This window comes from Sus scrofa, chromosome 9, assembly GCF_000003025.6.
Source record: "Sus scrofa isolate TJ Tabasco breed Duroc chromosome 9, Sscrofa11.1, whole genome shotgun sequence".
NCBI lineage: Eukaryota > Metazoa > Chordata > Mammalia > Artiodactyla > Suidae > Sus > Sus scrofa.
This window is the reverse complement of record NC_010451.4, coordinates 10,033,173-10,056,412: the sequence shown is the minus strand read 5'-3', so window position 1 is coordinate 10,056,412 and position 23,240 is coordinate 10,033,173. Positions and strand designations below refer to the sequence as shown.

At 56.5% G+C, this 23,240-nt stretch overlaps 1 protein-coding gene across 1 annotated transcript in view; it reads right to left on the bottom strand.

The window, feature by feature from the left end:
• The window catches only part of DGAT2 (diacylglycerol O-acyltransferase 2), a 33,920-nt gene that overhangs the window by 9,670 nt on the left and 1,010 nt on the right, over nt 1–23,240 (bottom strand). The window contains 3 exon segments of the mRNA NM_001160080.1: nt 1,707–1,777; nt 2,149–2,256; nt 7,872–8,000. Coding sequence (NP_001153552.1) covers nt 1,707–1,777; nt 2,149–2,256; nt 7,872–8,000 — 308 coding nt within the window.

The following is a 23,240-nucleotide window of genomic DNA, read 5'->3' as shown; positions in this document are numbered from 1 at the left end:
GCCACCCCCACGATCCCGAGTGCAGCAGAGCAATGTAGGATAACTGGACCGCCTCCTCCAGGCAGCACGCCAGGATGTCTGAGTCGCTGACTCACAACAGCAAATGTACACTCCCCTGTGTCGTGTCCCCGTTCACACTTGCACACGCTGCCTGCACTCGTCGGCCCACTGATCCCTGCTGGGTTACCTCAGCAGCTAGGGTGTGCCAGGGCTGGGATGCTGAGGGAGCCGGCCAGGCAGGTCTTTGCTTCAGGATTCTGCCAGGATTATCCACAAGCCACTAGCATCGTCCACACACCCCATGGCCCAGATGCCTCGGTCTTGCCAACCCAGCTTGCAGACCTCGGGCAGGGGGCCCGAAAGTCAGACCGAGCCACCTTTGATCTTGTCGGGACCTCGAGGTTGGCCCCAGAGAAGACAGGTGCTCAGAAGACCTGTCGGGGGGACCCAGAGCAGCCAGTGGTGCAGGAGGAAGGCAACGCGGAGTTCAGCTTGGGCTAAACCAGCTTCATGTGGGAGACTGCACCCTGGCCCCACCCAGGATTGGCCAATCCTTTCCCCGCCTCCGTCCTCCAAGCCTGGGGAAGCCTGAGGATCCTTCCAAGCTCATTTCTCACTGTTCTGCCGCGTAGGGAGGCGGCGTGCGGTGGGGGGAAGAGCCCAGCTTTTGAGGCAAGACAGCAACTGGAATCTTGGCTCAACTTTCTATTAGCCTCATTCGGCTGTGCTACCCTCCAACCTTCAGTTTCCTTTTCTGTAAAAACGCGATAAAGTTAATACCCGTCTTAGAGGCTGCTGGCAGGGTTAACGGAGACTCCTTGGGCAAAGGTGCTGGCTCCCAACAAACGGAGAGCCTCCCTCTCTGCTCCACCTCCTCCTCATCTTCCACAGCCCAGCCTTCTTCTCCAACTCAGGTGTCTCTGCTCTCCCGTCCCCTTCTGTGCTCCTTAGCCTCAGGACAGTTCTAGGAGCAGAGCCTCCAGAGCCTTCCTCAAGCGCTTCAGCAGTTAGGGTCTCCCTCGTCATTCACTCCACCCCACATTTTCTGGGTCCTAATGCCCATGGCCACGACCCCCCAGCGACCCACCCATAACTGGCTAAGCAAAGTGGTATTTCTGTAAGAAAGAAGGAAAAAAAAAGCCCCTCACACTTATCGCTGTCCTTGGTTCAGGCCAGATGAACTTGGACTACCTTATTGCTCTTGCTAAGTCACTTCCATTTTAAGTTACGCCTTTAATGTTCACCGAACGTTATACCGGCTCCTTACATCGCTCAGGATCTCAGGGTCCGAAACAGCGTTTAGATCCAAAGCCTAGAACTAGTTTCCCCAAGGAACTAACAGGTTTCTTTCCTTCCCAAAATGAGGACCAATAATGATCATATTTCCCTTTTTGCCTTGGCTGCCAGGAAGCTCAGAGGTGCCCTGAAATGCAACCACTGCAATTCTGTTGACCTTTATGGATGAAAGACTAGTACTGTTTTCCCCGAGTCGTGACTCTTCTTTTTTACCTGGTACGGCACTATCTGTACCCCAAATTGCCGCACATCCTGCATAAACTGGGCAGAATGGCGACAGAGGCTCATAGTGGGAGATGTCACATGGTTTGACTCCACACATGTGGTCACTGCGGATGGGCAGATCAAGGCTTGACTTCAGGTTTCCCATCCATTCCCACCCTTTCAAGACAACCCCCGTGCGTCTTTACCTGGATGGGAAAGTAGTCTCGAAAGTAGCGCCAAACAGCCCAGTTTCGGACCCACTGTGACCTCCGGCCACCTTCCAGGGAACAGAATACAGTGTTGGGAAGGAGTAGGCATGGGGGAGGATGGCATCTAGGCGGAGCCAGCACGAACCCCTGAGCTGGGTGGCCAGCACCCTGTGCAGCATCCTGCCCCCTCCCCCCACCCTGGGTCCTTTCCCACGTTCACTTCTTCACCTTACGGGGCCCTGGATTGAGCGTGAGCTCCCAAGAGGATCAGGATAGTGGCCTTTGAGGCACTTTTCGCCCCATCCAAAACCACATCCCGGCTCATCCCAAAGCTTCTTCTCACATAGCAGGTGCCAAGCCACGAGGAACTTCAGGAACTTCAGCTCGCGGGAGCGGGGAGGGAGTGCCCCAAGGGCGCGGGGGTGGGGCACCCTCTTACCTTTCTTGGGCGTGTTCCAGTCAAACGCCAGCCAAGTGAAGTAGAGCGCGGTGATGAGCCAGCAGTCGGTGCAGATCAGGTACACCAGGATGACGCTGCAGGCCACTCCTGGGGGGAGGCGGGGGGGCGGTCAGCCTCCCTGGCTGGGCTTCAGCCCCCTGCCCTGGGCAGAGGTTCACCGAAGGACTGAGTGAGTGTTTGCTGTCGCGCCAAGCTAGGCACAGCCGAGGCTCTGGGCAGAGGGGGCCTGCAGCCCAGTGCGGGGAGGCGCAGGCCCCCCCGGGGACGCAGGCCTCATCTTCTAGACTCTGATGGGCTGTCCCGGGATTGAGGGGCACGTGGGCTCTGTGTTTTCTGGAACAGCTGTCCTTGGAGCTGTCCTATCTGCCCCCCTGGCATGGTCTCCCCACCTGAGTGCCCAGCAGAGTTACTGTGGACGAAGGGGGCAGGTACCTACCAAGTGCTTTTATGACTCAGGACTTGGCAGAGACACTCTCTCAAGTGCGAGGCAGGGTGACTTCTACCCCACTTTATTTTTATGCTTTGTGTTTTTTGTTTTTTATCTTTTTAGGGCTGCACCTGCAGCATATAGAGGTTCCCAGGCTAGGGGTCCAATCAGAGCTATAGCCGCCAGCCTACACCACAGCCACAGCAACGCCAGATCCGAGATGCATCTGCGACCCACACCACAGCTCAGGGCAATGCTGGGTCCTTAACCCACTGAGCGAGGCCAGGGATCAAACCTACATCCTTATGGATACTAGTCAGATTCGTTTCCACTGAGCCACAATGGGAACCCCTATACCCCACTTTAGAGGTGAGAACACTGAGGCTCTATGGGGAGGGAACTTGCCGAAGGTCACCCAGCAAGACAGAGGCAGAGCCAGGATTCAAACTCAGGATTCAAACTATTAAGTCCACACATTGCATCAGGCTTTAGAAATCCACCAAAAATGAGTAGCCCAGACTGCCCCTGGAGGGACCTGGGAGAGTGGATTCCTGCCCCAGGAGGGGGGCTGGCCCCCTTCTAGCAGGCAGTCCCAGGCCAAAGCCCAGAGCCCAGCAGCCCCTCTCTCAAAGCCCCAAGCAGGACCCTGGGAGGCTCTCCGGGGCCAGCTTCCCGTGGCCGCTCTGTTCCGGGCCTGCTGGCCGTAGGGGTGAATAACCTGGCTGAGAAAGGCCTCATCAGGGCTTCTCTCCTTCCGATTTCTCCCAAGCCTTCAAGGCCAAGCTCAGACCTCATCTCTTCAAGGACTTCACGTGCCCCAGCATCCTACTATCCTCCCAGCCCAACCTCTCACCTCTGCATCCTCCACACTAGGGGACCACATCGCCTTTGCCCTTGTCGCTTAGCACGGGACCCCAGGGCGCAGGGAATTGGGCTTGGTAGAAGCAGGGCCTCCCTCCACTGCCCAGGCAAGGAAGCCCACCCCGCTGCGGGCCACCCGCTGCTGGGCACTGTAGGGTCACGGGCGCTCTAGGGCTGCCTGGCTCTGGATTCCACTCCCTCTTCCCACGGTGCTCAGGCTCCTCTGGTTTCCAGCGGGAGACGGGAGGGCCACCCAGGAGGCTGAGGGCAGGAAAACGGTGGTCCCTCGTCTTCCGCCATCCGGTCCTCTTCTAAGCTTCTGAGCTAGCCTCTCTCCAGGGCATCTAAAAGGGCTCCACCCATCCTGGCAGGGGCAGTGAACACAGGGTGGCCAGGCGGCCAGTTCTTCAGGCCCAGCTTAGGAGTGTGACGTCACAGACAGGGAACACGTGTCTCTAGGGAAGCACCTGCAGCCCACAAAACCCTGTTACAGGCAGACTGTGAAGTCCTTGACGCAGCTTGGTGAATGGTTCTGTCTAAGTTAAGGCCGCTTCCAAAGTCACTCACACGCTTGAGCAGTTTGTCCCTGGTCCCTGTTCTTCACCTAGAAAGGGGTCCCTCTAGCCCCCTAGACTCCACAGGTATTCAAGCAGCTTCAGAGGCTAGGTGGGTGTTCCAGGTGGGCCTGGGCAGGGCCCTGAGGTTCAGGCTAGGGCCTCAGCAGTCTAGAACCTCGCTGCCAGCAAACCCCTAACTCTGCTCGGGGGGGGGGGGGGGGGGAGGGAGTGGGCCCAGGGGGACTCAACCCCGGGCCCCACTGCCTAGGCGTCTGTGCTCTCTGGGAAGGTGGGAGTCACTCTCCGCTCTAGGGCAGCCTGGAGGGAGCTACACAGGACAGATGGAGGGTCCGGAGACTAAGTTCTAGTTCTCGGCGGGAGCCCGCTCCCACGACCCCTGTGTGCCTACAGTTCTGACCATCTTTCTCATCGTGTCTGCCTCCCCATTAGACACTGCCCGGCAGCCCCTGAGCTCCCTGGGAGCTGGACCAGGTCAGATGAACTTTTCCAGCTCCAGCAACCAACGCAGGAAAGACTTATTGAGCAAAAATGAACGAAAGCCACCAAACCACGTGCGTTTCTCAGATCTAATCCCTGTCCTCTGAACAATGGGCTCCTCACTCTATGCCTTGTAGGTCGGGGGGCCGTAGCAGGAACCGGCCCGACCCCTCTGGGGCCACGAGATGGAAACACTATCTGGCTCCACGTGTGGAAAGCTCAGGCCACCTTCACGACCACCCCTCCCCACACATCAAGGTCAGGTTCATGATTCAGAGCTCTGCTCCCCAAAGCCCGTGAGCAGGGCGGCCCGTGGCCGAGCAGTGGCAGGGAGGCGGCAGCGGGTCCCAGGAAGAGGATGGCGGGGCTCTTCCATGAAGCTGGGGCCCGGCCGCTCACTGGCCACAGCGCCCCCGCGAGCCTCGATTTCCAACAGGGTGATGGGAAGATGACATGAGATAATGTGTGAAGAGGACCTAACACACACATCGGTGTCCAATCTGGAGATCCGTGGACTTGGACGGGGAAAACAAAGAAACAACATCCCGGGAGTTCCCCGGTAGTCTAGTGGTTAGGATGTGGCACTCTGACCACTGCGGCCCAGGTTCAATCCCTGGTCTGGGAACTAAGATCCCACATCAAGCTGCTACATGCTGCAGCCCCCCACCAAAAAAAAAGAAAGAAAAAAAAAAGAAATCTTAATTTTCACCCATCTCTAATGGAAATTTAATGTTTGCTCCATTTTCGAATGTACCACGGTAGTCTCAGCAGCACCTGTTGGCAGTGATGCCAATAGAAAATAAAGGGGTTGCCACATCACATTCGTAGCAGTTGAGGATATCTTGAAAAATCACTTATTCTCGTCACTACTGGAGAGAATTATAGTAATGATTATGCCTGCAGCTAGATTTTTTTTTTTTTTTTTTTTTGCTTTTCTAGGGCTATACCCACGGCTGATGGAGGTTCCCAGGCTAGGGGTCTAATGGGAGCTATAGCCGCCGGCCTAAGCCAGAGCCACAGCAACTTGGGATCCGAGCCGTGTCTGCAACCTATACCACAGCTCGCGGCAAAATCGGATCCTTAACCCACTGAGCGAGGCCAGGGATGGAACCTGCAACCTCATGGTTCCTAGCCGGATTCGTTTCTGCTGTGCCACAATGGGAACTCCCTAATTCGATTTCTTAATGTGTGCCTATTTATATTTTAATGTCACTGGCGTCCTTTGAGATCTAATGTACTTTGTATCACACGTTTAAAAACTCTGAGAAAGGACTACAGCTTTTGCCAGAAAGCCAGAGAGACCTGTGCAACAGACATGCTGGCGAGTCACTCTGTTCCGGTGGTAGGCTGAGGGGGCCACCGCAGCCTTTGCAACACCAGGCGAGCCACTACCAGTAGGTTTGGGTGGCAGCAGGAGGGAGTGGCTGGGGCTGCTCAGGGCAATCATTAGCAGCAGCCGAGCAGACCTGCCCGCCCAACCAAGCCTGGTTCCCACCTACACAAGGGTGTTGGGAAGATACCAGGCCGGTTTCTGGGTTGTGGCTGGGCTTGATTGATCATTAACCTACAGCTCAGGGCCAGTCCCTGCCTGGTGCTATGTGGGTTGGTGCTGCTCAGCTCCCCATCAGCCAAGCTCTGACCCACTAAGACAGCGAGATAGTGGTGGCTTCCAGGGACAAGCAGGGATGAGGGGGCGGGCCATTAGGCAGGGGCCTGGAGGCTGGAGTTCACAGGGTCTTGCTCTGGTCCCAGGCCCTCCTTTTCATGTGATTCTGGGCTCTGCCCCCACTGGGCCCCTGCTTCCTATCTGAAAATGGGGGGGCGGGGGTTGGTTATACTGCTCTCTCTACTCCGGGATTCTAAAACATTCAAATGCAGGCCAAAGTGGGGGTTGGAGCCCCGAGAGAGCCGGTTTAATTCGCTCCGTTCCCCAGACCCATGTTTATCGTGTCGAGACCAAACGCCTCCGTGGAAATCTTGGGACAGCACTTGCCCTTCACCCCCCGCCCCCCGAAAAATGTGCACATACTTTCATATAAAATTTTGCACCTAATTTTTAGGGTGCACGAAGCCCCTGCTGAAGCTCACTCTTGGGCCTCCAGGTGAACACGGGCTATTTCAGACCAGGCCCGCTAATTCCAGACTCCCAGCTGAGTGCGCTGGGCTCCTGCTTACTTCTTAACTGTGCCATTTAATGCGCTTTCGCGATCTCAGGGAGTCACTGAGCCTCCGCAGGTCTCCACTTCCTCACCTGTGAGGCGGGAAGTCAAGGGAAGACGCAGCGAGGGCCTGGTCACCGATGGGCCTTGATAAACAGCACGCCTGTCCCACCCTTCCGCCCGCCGAGGGAAGGTGGCGCGGCAGCAGCTGTCCTGGAAACACGGTCTCAGAGGCCCCAGGCCCACGGGGGCACCCAGCTCGGCACTGACACCGAACTCCCAGGGATCCCATCAGCTGGATGATCCAGAAGAGCGGGCAGCTGGAGGGACGGACGCACAGGCCCTGGAACGTACTCCTGATGCTCTGTAGCAGGTGCATCTGCCCTGACGGGTGCGGGGGAAGCCACTTACTATGCGGAGGACCCTGGGGCCCAGACAGGAGCCCTTTCCTCCCGGACAACCGGCGGTGTCCTGACTCTGGCCAGGATGGCAACCCAGGGGTTGGGGGCAGCCACCTGGACCGGCAGAAGCAGCAACCAATGCACTGGCATGGGAGATGATGAGCGAGGAGGGAGGAGCCTGGGATGGGCCGTGGGGAGCAGCTGGGGACCATTCCATGGAGGGTGGCTGGGGTCTGGGAGGGGGCTCTGATGGCACCTCCCAACAGCAGCTCCCATATATGGGGGTTCCCAGCACGCCCAGGCCCTGGGCTATGTGCCCTCCCTCCTTCTCTTCGATCCCCAGAACCACCTTAGGCAGCCTTTTCCTCGCATGCAAAGTGAGGACACTGACTCTCAGGAGCTTGGGAAGCCGTGATGTGGCAGAGTCAGGACCCAGTCCCAGGATCACATCATCCTCAGGTGAAGCAACACACCTGCTGGCCAATTTGGATGGTAGGCAGGGTGGCACGTCGGAAAAGCAGAGGCTTTCGGCGGGGGCTGTGGACCTGGACTCCAATCTGCGTGACTCTGGATGCATTACTCACCTTCTCTGAGACCTGGGCTTTCTATCTGTAAAGTGGGGACCGTACCGCCACCTGCCAGGGACGCCCCCAAGTTCTCATGCGCGCCTGGGGTAGGGCACTTGATCAGGGACCAAACAGTGAGAAGCGGGACGATGCTTTTACCCCTCGCCCCTCCGGCCTCTACTGGGTGGTGGCCCCTGCCTGCGGTCGCCCTGGCCCTCCGAGCCCCCGCTTACCCAGCACGAGGAAAGACAGGACCCACTGCAGCACGGAGATGACCTGTAGCTGCTTTTCTACCTTGGACCTATTGAGCCAGGTGATGGCGGAGAGGTCCTGCAGGGCCGAGAGGATGCTGGAGCCGGTGCCTGCGACAGAGGGGAGATGTCAGAGCCGTCGCCACCCCTCCCTCCAGCCTCAGAGTCCCCAGCAGCAACCCACCTCCCACAGGCGCCTTCCTCGGTGTGAGGGAGCAAGGGCCACAAAATCAGACTGCCTTGGGCTTGCCTCCCAGACCTGCCTGCCACGCAACAGCTAATTCCGGGCTGTTCACATGCTTCGCTGCCCTGTGGCCCAGTTTGTTTGTTTGTTTCTTTCTTTTTGCTTTTTAGGGCTGCACCCATGGCATATGGAAGTTCCCAGGTTTGGGATCAGATCAGAGCTACAGGTGCCGGCCTACAGCAACGCGGGACCCAAGCCACATCTGCAACCTACACCACAGTTCACGGCAACGTCAGATCACGGACCCACTGAGTGAGGCCAGGGATCGAACCTGGGTCCTCATGGTTCCTAGTCGGATTTGTTTCCGCTGTGCCACAACGGGAACTCCCTGGCCCAGTTTCTGCATATACCCAGCAGGAGGGATGTCCCCTCAAACAGGGCCTCCGAGGAGGCTGGGGGAGGCTCGTCAGCTGCCATGCATCTTCCTTCCCCTCCACCCCAATCAAATGCCTCTCTTCATCCTTTATCTGGACCCAGGACAAATATTTAATCTTTGCTCTCTGTGTCTGTGAGGCCAAGGACAGGGGTCAACATCCAGTTTGCACTGTTTTCTTCCTCCAGGTGTTCTTTGAGCACCCCCATCCCTGACCCGCCCCCACCCCTTTATCTTCCGGGCTGGTGCCCTTCCCCCAGGACCTGAGTCCCCAGACACCCCCCACACCCCCTTCAGAGGGATTCGCACTTTCGACTTCGTCTCAGTGCCCAGAGCTTGGGGCCCAGGGAGGAACCAGGCAGGAACCCTGACTCCCCCAAAGGACCCAGCGGCCAGGGAGCTGCGGGCAGCCCAGGACACGGAAGGCTCTCATTCGGTTCACTACCAAGCAAGCGCCAAGCCTGGAAGTTAGGACAAGATGGTGCACTTAGCTGGATCTAGGCTTGTGCCCCCAGGATGTCGCCCTGGACGCCAGCGGCCGATGGGCAGAGGGACCAGAAAGCCTGGTGATGGCAGGAGAGGCCGCCCTGGACAAGAGCAGGAGCAGGGAGGCTGGACCAAAGGAGGGCGTGCCTTCAAACCCCCAGTCTGCCCAGCCCCCTCCACAAGCCTTTGCTCAGCGTGTCTTCACCGAGTGCCTGTGATGTGCTGGCCAAACAGCCCTTCACACTGTCCACTCTGCAAGGCCCCCTGCTGCGTCACAAGCTGGTCCTTGAGGGTCTCGTGACCTTTTCCCCTGGCCCACTGCGGAAGTGGGAAGGAGAGGGGCTTAGGAGCTTATGCTCAAGCCCTTGTATTCTCTCAAAATCTGTAGAACAATAAAGGTCACTGCAAGTTTAGAAAGGGACCCCCCACATCTGCTGAACGTTAAGGATTCCTTTGACTTTCGGGAGATATGTCAATCACGCTGGGCATCAAGGCCAACACATCAGCCCTGACCCCCCCACCTGGTCTAATGGAGCCGAGCGAGGGGGCTTGGGGTGGCTGAAGAGGGGAAGCCTGGGTTCCACTCATTATGTGACTGCAGGCAAGACCTTGAGGGCACACCGCCAGAGCCCCCGGGGCATGGCACATAGAGGGTGCCCAGTAGCAGCTGACACTCCACAGGCATAGGTCAGGGCACGGCAGGTACCAAGTACAAAGGGCTCTGCCCGTGGAACACAGCAGGTGCAAGGGTGGCCTGTGCTCAGAAGTGGGGAGAGTGTACTGGGTGAGTACATGGGGGACAGAAGTGAGGCCAAGCACTCAACCCCCAATCCTGCCCAGCCATCCCCTAGCTGCTGGCTTTGCCTCCTGCGCAGTGCAGGGGGGTGGCAGGGGCCATGGTAGCGGGCCTCTGCCACAGCTCCGGGGCAGGCTGGGTGCCCGGTTGGAGAGAGGATATAATATACCCTAGCACAGTCCTACAGTGAGTTGGGTCGAGGAGCTATTTAGAAATGCAGAGCCGCAGCCTGGATCTACCAAACCCAAATCTGCATTTTAATAAGTCACTGCAGCCAAAGTTCAGGGTGGTGGGGGGTGTGCAGGGAGGAGCTGGGGGCCTGTCCCTGCTCCTGAGCAGGGAGAAGGGGCACTGGAGGGAAGGGCATCTCACTCGACCGCTTCCTGCTGCAAACAGGACCCTGAGGCCAGCTTACGGAAAGGGCTCGCTGTCCAGCCCCTGCCCTGGGTCCGCGCCAACCCACTGGTCACACATGGTCCATGCAGCTCTTCTGCGCTGGGTGTGTGTGGGAGACACGCCCACATGGTAATTACACATTGGTGACAGATTCCCCATTGAAACCGCTGGAAAATTCTTCCTTGTTTCCTAAGCCAGATCCGCGACTGCCAAGCTGATTATGGGGCTATCACAATCAGATAAAACTTAGGGTGCGGGACAGGCAGATTGCCTTGCTCAACCCTCCCCCTCTTAACCAGACAGAAGAAGAAGCCTGAGGGTTGGCACAAGCCCCATGGCAGGTTGGCCAGAGCCAGGCTTTCCCCACACTCCCTCATCTGTTCTCCCTGCCTGGTCCCAACTATGGTCACACCCCGCTCGGCAACAGGAGGAAAAAGCAAAGTCCACTGAGGGCTGCCAGGTGTGCCTGTGGGTGGCAGCGAGGGGATCTCTGGGGGAGAGGCTGGGAGGGTGCTGCCACTCTGCAGCCCCCGGGCCTGGGCCCCCTCAGCCGCCTCCTGGCAAGACCATCCCGACCTGGCTGACCACAGAGCCCGGCCCTGGGAGCTGGCCTGAACATGACACGGAACCCCAGCCCCATTGGAAGCCCCCTGTGGACCTAAGAAATATCCAGCCATTGCTCCCCTGCCTCGCCCACTTGATGACTCCCTGATAGTGAAAGGAGGCAGCGCATCCTTCAAAACCCAGGTCGGGTGAGTTTTTGGGGACAGGTGTCTTTGGAGAAGCTAAGGGACGTCTTTGGGATTCTAAGGCCCATGCAAGCATGGAACATCAGGGCCCTTCGTACCACCATCCCTCCACGGCCTTGGGGAGAACCTGTTGGTACATGAAGTTGGGAGAGGCCAGCAGGACAGAGAAATAGAGAAGAATGCAGTCTTCCCGCTGGGCTCCCACAGCCCCGCACCTTGAATCAAGGCTGATTCCAAGTCCACTCTCCCACCACACTGACAGCTGCCCAAGGGCCTGAGTCTGACCCACGTCCAGGTTCCCAGTGGCCTGGCTCTCTCCCTGCAGAGCTGGGTGATAGGTAGGCACCCACGAGGCCCCATGCAGCTCTGGGGCCTCCATAGGCCCTAAGGTTCCTCCCCAGCCCTGTGAGTTTGGTGCCATTCATGCCATTTTTGTGGAGATCAAGACACAAGGAAGTGACATGGCCAAGGCTACTCGGCCAGAGTAGGGAGTTGGACTCAATTCAGGCTGAGCTTCTAGGCCTGCATTCTATCCTGCTGCAGGTCCCCCCAAGTTCCTTCTCTCTTCTCCCCAAAGGAAGGTGGGGACAGGCTGGGAGGGGACAGGAGAACAGGAATGACCTGTTTCCCCCAGTGGGGCAGGCCAGAAGCAGGCATCTTGTGCAATAAGTTAAGTGCCAGCAGGCCTTGGGGATCCAGTCCCACTGCAGTATTGACTTCCGTGTCACCTTGGCCAAGTCCCTTCCCCTCTCTGGGCTTCAGTTTCCCCATGTCTAAAATGGTTGTGGGAGGATGAATTCTACAGCCTTTTTGGGGACTCTGGTGTCTATCCTTCTGAGGATACCACCTAGAGTCTCACCACCTGCAACGGCCCCGCAGGGGGAGGTGAGGGTTCCTCTGGGCATCCCCGGCCATTGTCAGCACTCACTGCTCGGCTGTCAGCGTGTCCTCTGCCCTGGCTGTGGCTGGGAGGGGCTCAGCAGAAACGGGTATGAATGCCAAGGGTGCAACCAGAAGCCACCACTGCCACCATCTCCTAACCAGCCTGACTGTCCCCAAGTCCTGGGTGTGAACGCCTGCACACCCTCTCAGCACCAGTCCCACCGCAGCCAGTGTCCATGTCCTTGGCCATCATCCTCGGCCAGTGTCTCCTGGGTGCCAGGACTGGTACCTGATTCATCCATGTGCCCAGAGCCCAGGCAGGCCGGAGAGAGAAGACACACACAGAGGTTTACTGCACGAATGGACAAACCCATAAGTCTCAGAGGCAGCTGAAGGCCCGGATGCCCTAGACGGAGCTGCCTGGCAGGAGGGCGCCAGCCCCATCACTGAGGATCTCGGAGACAGGGCGGGGGATCAGCCTCTCTCATGCTCCCTGAGCACAAGCTTCTCCCTCTGGGATGAGAACAGAACCCACTTCCTACAGATCAGAGAGTGGTTTTGTTTTTGGGGGGTTGTTTTTTTGTTTTGTTTTGTTTTTGTTTTGATGAAGGGAGATGAGACAGGCCACAGAGTAACTTGACTCATTCTAGGAAGAAAAGTTCCCAACAGCCAGTTCAAAGAGCTATTCCTGAGCATCACTGATCGCATCGTCTGTCTGATGCAGCTCCTTTGTCCCTAGATTTGGGGCGAGGGGTGGAGGGAGCAGAGCTGCCAGAAAGGCCCAGAGCAGCCCTCCTACATGCAGAGAGGACGCCCTGCCCCCGCGCCCACACAGGCTCCACTGTCCCGCATCATTCCTGGGAAGGGAGACAAGGCGGGGATGGGCAACCCCATTTCCCGGAGATGGAAACTGAGGCAAGGGGAGGCCAGAAGACGTTAAAACCACTTGCTTGAGGTCAGGGTGTAGGAGGCGTGGATTCAAGGCAGGCTCAGGGCTCTGTGTCCCTCCCCCCTTCCGTGATGCCAGGCTTTTGAAGACTGGTCCCCACGACACAAGCCAGTCCAGACACACCCTGGCATCAGGAACGTACCCTGGGGAAGGAAGGGCTGACTGCTTTGCCCCAAACCATGGACCAAGTCTTGTGGGGGACATGGCTTATAGACTGGCTATGTAGGAAGGTAGACCCTTCGCCCACCCCCCAACCTCGTACCGTCCCATCACTTGCTACCAAAGATTGAGAAGCTGCTACAGGAGCTAAGCTAAGGCCGCCTGCAGCCACGGAGCCCAACACCCCTCGGTCAGGGCCCAGGTCGGGGGTGGAGGCGGGCACGTAACGCCTCCTTGCCCGACATCTGATAGCCGAGTGACCAGTGAGGCTGCGCCCAGGCCTGATGAAAGCAAGGTTTCCTGGGTGTCCCCTCACACCTGCCTGAGAAGGCATCTCGGCCAGCCCTGGCCCGGCGTGGCTCTGTGACCTGGGCCAGTCCCTCAGCCTCGCTCAGCTTTAGTTTCTCAGCGTGAAGTGTGGATAATAACCCCTGCCTCCTGGGGTGGTTAGGAAGATTAAATGAAAAACATAAGGCTTGTAAGGTCCGTTTGGCACCTGTTCGGTGACTGACACCTGTTAGGTGATGGCCACTGGCCGGAGTGGGAAGGGAAATCAATGAGCAAATACATAGTTTTTCAGAGTTCCCGCTGTGGCTCAATGGGATCGGTGGTGACGTGGGAGCGCTGGGACGCAGGTTCAATCCCTGGCCCCGGCACAGTGGGTTAAGGATCTGGCTTCACCGCAGCTGCGGCTCAGGTCGCAACTGCGGCTCAGGTCGCAACTGCGGCTCAGATCTGATCCCTGGCCAGGGAGCTCCTTAGGGGGCAGAGTGGCCAAAAGAAAGAAAAAAAAAAAAAAAAAAAAAGACAAAAATACAAAGTTTCTCTAGATGCGTGTGGTCACGAGGTTGTGCATTATGAGGAGGCGGGTAGGGGGGCGGAGGGGGCAGCGAGGCCTCAGCAGGGCCCGGAAGACAAGACCTGGGAGGCGAGGAGGAGGGATGTGGGCACGGGGTCGGGGGCACCTGCTGGAGCAGAGATGACTTAGCAGGGGTGAGGAAGAGGTCAGCCCCAACCCAGAATGCTCAACGACCCAGCACTGGGGGTTCGCATTTACCCGAAAGAGAAGCTGAGCACAGGGAGAATGGAAAGGGCTCAAGCAGCCGAACGTGGCCTCCTGGAGGGGGCGGGTGGACCCAGGGAGAGGACTTGAAGCCCAGAGCCCTCGTGAGGTGTCCAGCCCTGGGCACACAGCAGTGAACACAGCACGTCCAGTCTCACCCAGGAGGGGACTTAAATCCTGCCGAGAGAGGAAACGGCTCCATGGAAATGTAGGCTGAGGAGTTCCCATCGTGGCTCATCGGTTAATGAACCTGACTAGCATCCATGAGGACTTGGGTTCGATTCCTGGCCTTGCTCAGCGGGTTAAGGATCTGGTGTTGCTGTGAGCTGTGGTGTAGGTCACAGACGCAGCTCAGATCCCTTGTTGCTGTAGCTGTGCTGTAGGCTGGGGGCTACGGCTTTGATTGGACCCCTAGCCTGGGAACCTGCATATGCCACGGATGTGGCCCTAAAAGACAAAAAGACCAAAAAATAAAAAACTAAAAATCAACCAATCAATCAATGCAGGCTGGGACGTTAGGCAGTGATGAGAGCTAGGAAGAAAACTAAGGTGGGACTTGGGGCGACCTGAGCCAGAAGCACGGACAAGTGGCCCCTCTGATCCGGGGAGAGGAGTGCTGAGCAAGGCTGGCCTCGCTCCGCCGGGAGGCGGGAGCTCACACGATGCCCCGGGTCAGGCCTCTGGACGGCCTGCACTGCCTCCTCTACCCTCCGTCGCTACTGGCATCTGGGGACGGGGCACCAGCCTGGAGAAGGTGCCGAGGACAGGAGGCTGGGCGCCAGGAGAACCTGGCCTCCAAGTGGCAGGTGAGTCATTTCCTGTGCAAGCCTCAGTTTCCTCATCTGTACAGTGGGCTAATACCTACCTCGCCAGATTCTTGTGGGAAGTAAATGAAATAATGTATAGGCAAGAGCGTCATAAAAAGTAAAGACCTGCATGGATGCGGGATAATTACCAAGTGAGCCTCAGTTTCCCCTCCTGTCTGATGGGTCTAACCACCCCTGTCCTGCCTCGGAGTGGAGGCAGTGGCGTCAGCAGACTCAGGATTCAAACCTTGTTCTGACTCTTCTCTGCCGTAAGACCCTAAAAAGTCACTTCCCCTGTCTGAGACTCAGCATCCTCTTTAGTCATGATCCAGGATTGTTGACAGGAATCCAAACAACTTATGGAAAAGGGACAAACGGCGCCTGGCACATCTCTTAGAAAGATGGCAGTGAGGTGGCAGAGATGTGGACAGCCTCCAGGGGCTCCTTGAGTCGGGGAAGTCATCCTACTCACGTCCCCACGAATGCCACACTCGGACCCAGCTGGACCTACACTCTGCCCAAAGGGCTGGGTTCAAGTCTGCAGAGAAGAGTTCCCATTGCGGTGCAGCAGAAATGAATCCGACTACTCTCCATGAGGATTCGGGTTCGATCCCTGGCCTCGCTCAGTGGGTTAAGGATCTGGGGTTGCTGTGATCTATGCTGTAGGTTGCAGACTTGGCTCAAAACCTGTGTTGCTGTGGCTGTGGCGTACGCCAGCAGCGGTAGCTCCAATTAGACCCCTAGCCTGGGAACTTCCATATGTCTCAGGTATGGTCCTAAAAAGCAAACAAAACAAAACAGTTTGCAGAGAGGCAGGAGGATGAAAATGCTGACCCCTGGATGGCCCTCTGAGGTCCAGGAAGCTAGGCCAAGTGCCAAACGGATGCCACATCCTCAAGGCCAGAGGCCAGCTCTCTTCCAGGTCCCCTCCCCTCAAGCACCTTTCAGCAGGCGTCCACACGTGTGACAGTGTGTCAGTCAACAGCTCTGTTGATTTTAGAGTCCTGGTCCCGGGCCAGGCTCCAGCTAGCCTTGCACAAGAAGCTGTGCCTGCTCTCTGCACCGCCACATGCTCAGGCAGACCCTCTTTCCCTCCAGGAAGTCTCCCCACACTCTCAGCCCTGCCTCCTATCCCCCCAGTTTGAGTCCTGTCACCCCAGGTCCAGAGGACTCAGCCATTCGGCTCATGTTTACTGGGCACCTGCCAGGAACCGAACACTGGCCCCTCAGAGATGTAACTCATCCTTCCTGGCTGAGTCTTTCTCGGGGAAGCCTTCTGCCCTCCCTCCTCACACCCTACCTCAGCCTGCACCCAGGCTCTTCTGGAAAAGACCATGCATGTGTTCCTCTGGGTCCCTGTGCCCAGCACGGGGTCAGGGAGATGCTTGGCCAATGTTTGCTGAGGGACTTCGATGAATAAACAGGGCCCGGACAAGGACAGAGATAAGCCCAGGCCGTGGCTGGCTGACCTCTGCCATGGCAGAGGGTCAAATGGAACTTTCTGGGGAATCGGAGAGAAAAGGTATCCTCGAGCTGGAGGGGTCATGCTCAAAGGCTGGGGCAATGGTGGAAGATTCCAGAAGGAGGAGAGAAGGGGAGAGGCCAAACATTAACATTCATTCAACAAGTACTTTCTTTCTTTTTTTTTTCTTTTTTTCTTTTTAGGGCTGCACCCATGGCATATGGAGGTTCCCAGGCTAGGGGTCGAATCAGAGCTACACCTGCCAGCCTATGCCACGGCCACAGCCACGTTCAGATCTGAGCCGTGTCTGTGACCTACACCACAGCTCACAGCAATGCCAGATCCTTGACCCACTGAGCGAGACCAAGGATCGAACCCACAACCTCATGGTTCCTCGTCAGATTCGTTTCCCCTGTGCCAGGATGGGAACTCCAACAAGTACTTTCTGAGTATCGTTTACATGCCAGGCCAGGTGCTGCAATGGGGTGGGATGTGCCAGATCTGCCTCTCCTCTGCTTTCTGGGCTGTTGTGGGGGGCTGAGCTGCCTGCCTCAGCTACAGCTGGGGAGACAGGGCTGTGAACAGCTGGGCACAGAGGCGAAGTCAGGGCCGGGGAATCCCTGAGGGGCCCCCAGTGGGCCTGCAGGATGTTCTGAGGGATGGGTCAGGTGAGAGAGGAAGGATGAGTAAGTCTGCCAGGCTGACAAGGGGGATGTGGCATGGCAAAGGCCTGGAAGGGAGAGAGGGCGCAAGTTTGAGGAATTAACTGCAAGTAGTTCAACCCGGCAGGAGCACAGCGACCGTGTGAGTGGGGAGTCCAGGAGAGAAAGGGCAGCGGGCGACGCGGAGGCCTGGCAATCGGGCCCAGGAGTCCTGGGCTCAGCCCCGGAGGCTGAGAAGACCGCTACCCACCCTCCCAACCCTCCACCAGCTTCAGACAGTGCCTAAGGGCCCCGAGGCAACTAGCCAGCCATTCCCCTGGTCCCAACACACTGGTGAGTTCTCTCCCCTTTAAGGGTTAGGTGTCCGTGACGCAGGCCCACTTAAAGCACATGAGGGTCCTTAAAGCAGGGTCCACTGGGACATGTGACCCAAGAGGAGGCCAAACCCCTGGGAGGCCAGCACACAGCTGTGGTGGGTGTGCTGGGAAGCTCCACACCGCTGGCTTGGCTGTCGGGACCTTGCAGGGCTCAGTGGGTTCCTCGGGCGGTCCTCAGAGCCTCCCGCAGAGCATCCTGGCAGGAATCAGGTGTCCCGAGTGTCCACAGATATGCTGGGACCTTGGGCCTCCGCCTCCCCTCTCTAGGTCTCCGTTTCCCCACCAGCACGCAGTTCAGGGTGTGGGATGGAACAGCTGAAATCTGAGGTCCTGACAACTTGGGCCTTCTGCGCTCTGCTAGAATCTACTCATGAAAGGTTATCCATAGTGGATCCCCCTAGAGAGACTAAGAGCCCCTCCTTGGGCAACGCCAGGGGCCTGGTCAAGCGTTTGGGTTCCATGAAGTAGGGTAGAGTCCTGGGAGTGAGGTCAGGGAGGTGGGGCTCTTAAGATGCCGTGTTCCCGAGACTTTGCAACTGCAGCTGGGACCCTGGAGGTGACTGCCGAGGACCCCAATGGCCTGCTTTCTCCACCCCTAGCTTCTGATACATTAAAAAAAAAGAAAAAAAAAAAGCTACTGATGTGGGAGGGGTTGCCATGGCAACACCGTCAACTTACCAATTTCTCACCACCAAGGAGTCCTCAAAATAGGCTCTCATCACAAGACACGAGCAAGTATGGGGGAGCTGGGTCCCCTCATGGGGCACTTACCCGGGCCCCGACAGGACCTGAGCCCATTTTCACAAGGACAAGCTGAGGACAAGCGTGAGGAGGAGGTTTACTCCCAGGGCCCCACAGCTGGAATGAAGCCCCCCTCACTGTATAGGAAAGGAGGCAGAGAACCAGGAGGGCAGGGTCTTGCCCAAGGTCACGTGCAAAGCAGATGCAGCGTGAGCCTCTGAATCCGTTTGACTGTCGATGTGCCCAAAGCGTATAGGCGTTCCGCTTCCTTGGTTCTGCCCCATAACCTGGGCAGACGCTCTTAGCACACTTTTGCCCACATAATACATGAGGAGGTTGAGACTCCTAGTCCCGGGCCCTCAAAACTGCCAGCAGCACGTCTACACCCAGGAGGCTCCAGAAGTGGGCGAGGCCATGAAGCTCAGGGCACCAGGCTCCTTTCCCAGGAGCTCTCACATCAGCCCTCCCCCAGCCCCCACAAAGGGCAGGGGCGAGCCACCCCCGCCCCAGATCCAGCACCTCTGTCTCTGTTGTCCCTCAGCACACAGGGGCCTCAGCTCAGATTGGTAGCCCAGAGGCCCTGCAGTTGGACTTTGCCTCCCATTCAAGTCTCATGCCGCTATGCATTTATGCTGGTCCTTGTACCTGAATCCTTTTGTCATTTTTTTTTTGGCCACACCTTTGGCATGTGGAAGCTCCTGGGCCAGAAGCTGAACCCATGCCACAGCAGTAACCAGAGCCACGGCAGTGACAAAGGCTGGATTCTTAAGCTGCTGAGCCACCAGGGAGCTCCTGTTTTTGTCTGTCTTGACAACATCTCTTCATCTTTCAATATCTGGATTGACTGTCACCTCTTCCAGGAAGCCTTCCCTGACCCCAGGATGACTTCGCTGCCCCACCCTCACCTCCAGGCCTCCACAGCGGCCCCAGCTTCCGTCCCCATCACCGCGTGGACCGCTGCGCTCTGTCATCCTGTGTACACGCCCCTTGCTTCACTTCCTCAAAGGTAGAGACCAGGACTGCAGAGGCTCAGGTTACTGCTGTGGCACAGGTTCGAGCCCTGGCCTGGGGATGCCCCCTCCCCCAAAAGGTAGGGACCAGGGATCAACGGATGGCAGCGCAGAGTCTGACACACAGAGGAGCTTCAGGAGTAAACCGATGGGCCCACACCGGGGTCCCCACTGCGAGGAAGCCTTCTTCGATGCCCCAGAGCAGAGCCTGCCACTCTCCGTGGTACCGGGGGCCTGCGCATGTGTCACACAAAATGAATAACGCGTCGCAGGTTAGTTTGCAAAGCACTTTCCGTTCACATTAACCTAAAGCTTCACATCTTTTTTTTTTTTTTTTTTTTTTTTTTTTTTTGTCTTTTTGCCATTTCTTGGGCCGCTCCCGCAGCATTTGGAGGTTCCCAGGCTAGGGGTCGAATTGGAGCTGTAGCCACCGGCCTACGCCAGAGCCGCAGCAACGCCAGATCCGAGCCGCGTCTGCAACCTACACCATAGCTCATGGCAACGCCGGATCCTTAACTCATTGAGCAAGGCCAGGGATCGAACCCACAACCTCATGGTTCCTAGTTGGATTCGTTAACCACTGCGCCACGACGGGAACCCCAAGCTTCACATCTTTGAGAACTTGAGGTTTTGAATCCTATTTTCTATCTGGGGGAAGTGAGAGTCCCGGAGGGGAAGTGAACCACTCAGCCGTGTCCTTGAGCGAAGCCTGGGCTGGAATCCTGGCTCTCGGGCTACTACACCCTGGAAATGATGAGGGGGCCACCAGGCACTCAGCCCTGGAGCCAGCTCCTGGGGAGACGGTGGTGTCTCCAGGACAGGAAGAGCTGCAGGCCCAGCAGCCAGCACAGGTGGGCCCCGAGGAGCCTGCGGGGTCGTACCCAAGCCAAAAGCTGGGCTTCCTGCCAAGAGGAAGGAGCAGCGCTCAGGAGGGCTGAGGTCCCATTGATGATTCATTCATTCCACAAATATTTACTGAGCGTCTACTACATGTCAGGCACTGTGCAAGATGCCGGGGACCAACCGTGAGAGAGATGGACAGGGGCTGACATGCTTCTGGCAATCCCCTAAACTGCTAAGGACACACGAGAATCTAGGTAATGAGAAGGGCTATAACGGATTAAATACGACGGGCAGCTCGGGGGTGGCTCTCCAGGTGGCATGGTCAGAAAAGGCCTCTGAGAGGAGACAGTGGTTGGAAGCCAGTCATACGGAGACCTGGGCAGAGGGCAGCACATGCAAAGGCCCTGAGCTGGGACCCAGTGGGTGGGAATCCTAGGGCACCGGGAAAAGCCCTGGCAGCCTTGGAGCAGGACACGGTAGGAGAGGCTGTTAGGGGCTGCTCGTAGCCACAAGGAGGAGTTTGGAAGGTTTGAAGCATGATAAGGGGGAAGTGGCTGTTCCCTTGGCCTCAGAGCTCTGGGGCTCGTGGGGTCTCTAACCCTCAGGGTAAGTTGGGGGAGTTTCCTTATAAAGCTTGGGAAGGGGTGATCTGCCACACGCATCGGCGGCGGGGAACAACCTTCACTCACCTAAGAAACGAGCGCCTGCAGGGCCAGAGCCTTACGTGCAGCCCTTCAAGGCCGCACCACACTTCCTTGGTTTAAGGCGGCCAGTGACTGGGAGACAGCTCTGGGTTCTAACCCTGGTCCAGTCCCTTCTCTCTGGAGCCCTCAGTGTCCCATCTGCAAAGCGAGGGCTGCGCCAGATCCACGCTAACAGAGAGCCATGATGTTATGACTCAAATACTTGATGCTGAATTCAGGGGCGGGAGGATGGGGGTGGGGCAGGATTTCCACATTGGCCACTGAGTCACCCAGCTGGCTAATAAAATATTACTCTTATCCTTCCTTTCCCAGCCCAGAAGAGCCCTCGGTAGCACAGACAGTATTTGTGCAGGTGGGGAAGTGGTGTAGGGGAGGGGGATGCTATAAAGAATTGGGGGGGGGGGAGGCATGAGAGTGATAGTCACATGGTATGATTTAGGACTGGGTGAGGGGACTGTCAACTCTCTTTGCTAGAGTTAGCCCCCAGCAATCAATCTCCTAGTTTCACCTCCTACTACGCTCCTGCTCACCTACTCCCAGTGATGGGGGGCTCTATCCCCACCCACACCAAGCCTGCTGCAGTCTTCAACTGCAGTCAGAAAGGATTCCTCCTTCACATCAAATCTGCCTCCCAACAATCCCACCCCGCTTCCTGGCCTTGCTCTTTGGAGCCACACAGAGTAAATCAGCTCAGAATTTTACTGGGGTGGCCACCATTTCCTGCTGGGTCCTGTGGTGAACCCCAGGGATACAGGCAGGCATCAGAAGGCTTTGACCTCAAGAGCACATATCTAAGGGCAAAGGTATGGATACGAATATGACTAATTCTGCATCCTCCACCTTCAGATACTAGAAGGTGACGCAGGGAAGTCCTTCAGCCATTCGGAAAACCAACAGACACTCCCGTCTCCCCCCAGCACACACCCAGCTGCACCTGCACCCACAGCTGGCCTTTCCTTTTGGCCAAGAAACCAGACAGCAAGGTATCTATTTCAATCTCACCCGTCGCAGGACTTCCCTTCGCAGAAGCCATGGTCTCTCCTTGAATACCACCACTGACAGGGTGTTCACCACCTCACAACAGTGGAGTTAAATCAGCAGAGGCAAACCAGGCCACAAGGGAGTGTCTTCCAAGATCAAGGATGTAGAAAGCAAGTCTGATGGAGATGCCAGATTACACGAGGTTTGCTAAAGCTCCCTCCCTTCCCCACCCAGTCTTTCACCAAAGTGGAGCCCGGAGAGCTCACGTGATTGGTTTGCATTTCATACCAGTCCTTGCTACAGCCCATGATGGAATTATTTGCAACCAGTGTTTTTAAAAAAATGTTTTCAAGACCTAATAACAACATTGGGAATGCTCCTGATAGGACAGTAAGTGACTTGGTCAAAAGCATTCACTGGAAGTCCTCCTGGATAGCCAATTCTAGGTCAAAAACGAGAGAGTCAGGGTCATCTGCTCCTAGAAGATACAGCTCACAACCCGTGGACAGCAGAGGTGAGGCAAGCGGGTCTCTGGGAGGGAGTGCCACACAGAGCAGCCCTGACCCATTTCCTGGAGGCAAAAGCACTTTTTCCGAAATTTTTTTTACTTGAAACAAACAATGGTTTATCTTTAATATCATGGTATCTCAACAAACGAAGGCCCTATCAGTTGCCATCATACATCTTAGCATCTTTTCTTTTCTCTCTATAAAATCTCCATGCCCACATTCCTAATGTTGGCTCTAGTTCTGGGACCATGTTGGCAAAGGAATTTTTAAAAGCAGGAATGGGGTGGGTTCCTTCCTTCCCCTGCTACGGGCATTAAATGGCAAAGAGAATGGACAAGCATTTAAAGCATGAGAAGGGGTTGTCGAAGGCTGTCTGGGTGGGTGCATGGGGCAGCTCAGACTGCCTGTCCCCAGGACGGGGACAGCAGCTCGGAACTCTCCAAGGGCAACAAGCAGCACCCAGATCAAGAGGGGCAGATGATCACACCAACTGTCACTCAGGGAACGAGGTCCATGCCCTGGGCACGGTTAAACTCTAATACGGCTCCTGGCTGGTTACCTAGCAGCCAGCAGGATATTAGAAGCGATCTGGAGTAACAGAAGGAAATATTCATGATTTAACATTAAGAGGGAGAAAACAGGATTCTGAACTATAATCTACATCATGCCTTCAACTTTAACGAAATCATGCATAGTTTTGTACAAACAAAACTATAAAGAAATACATGAAAATGCTATTAGGAAGCTGGCTTTGGAGAGTCAGTTAACCAGCCACTTTTAATTTTTTCTTATTTTTCTACATTTTCCAAAATTCCAATACTTCCTATGTTTTATTTTTATAATGAAGGTGGGTGGAGTAGGCAATTGGTAATTACTACAGGAAAATCCTAAGTAGGAGAGGTTCAGCCAGCACAATCGAGTCTTCGGTGGAGGGAGGGAGGATTCCAGCAAGACAGACACACGGACCTGGACAGCTGTGAGGATGTCCCAGGGTCTCCTGGATTTGTATTTAATCCCCGGGCCAAGGCATGTGTTAAGGAAAGCTTGAGCAGGTCATGCTTCCTCCCACTTTAGTTTCTCTAAGTTTAGCTGTGAGATGGGGGCTCATGGAAGGGATGCCTTTGCTTGAGTAGGGAAAACTCTGGACTTTGATCTCAAC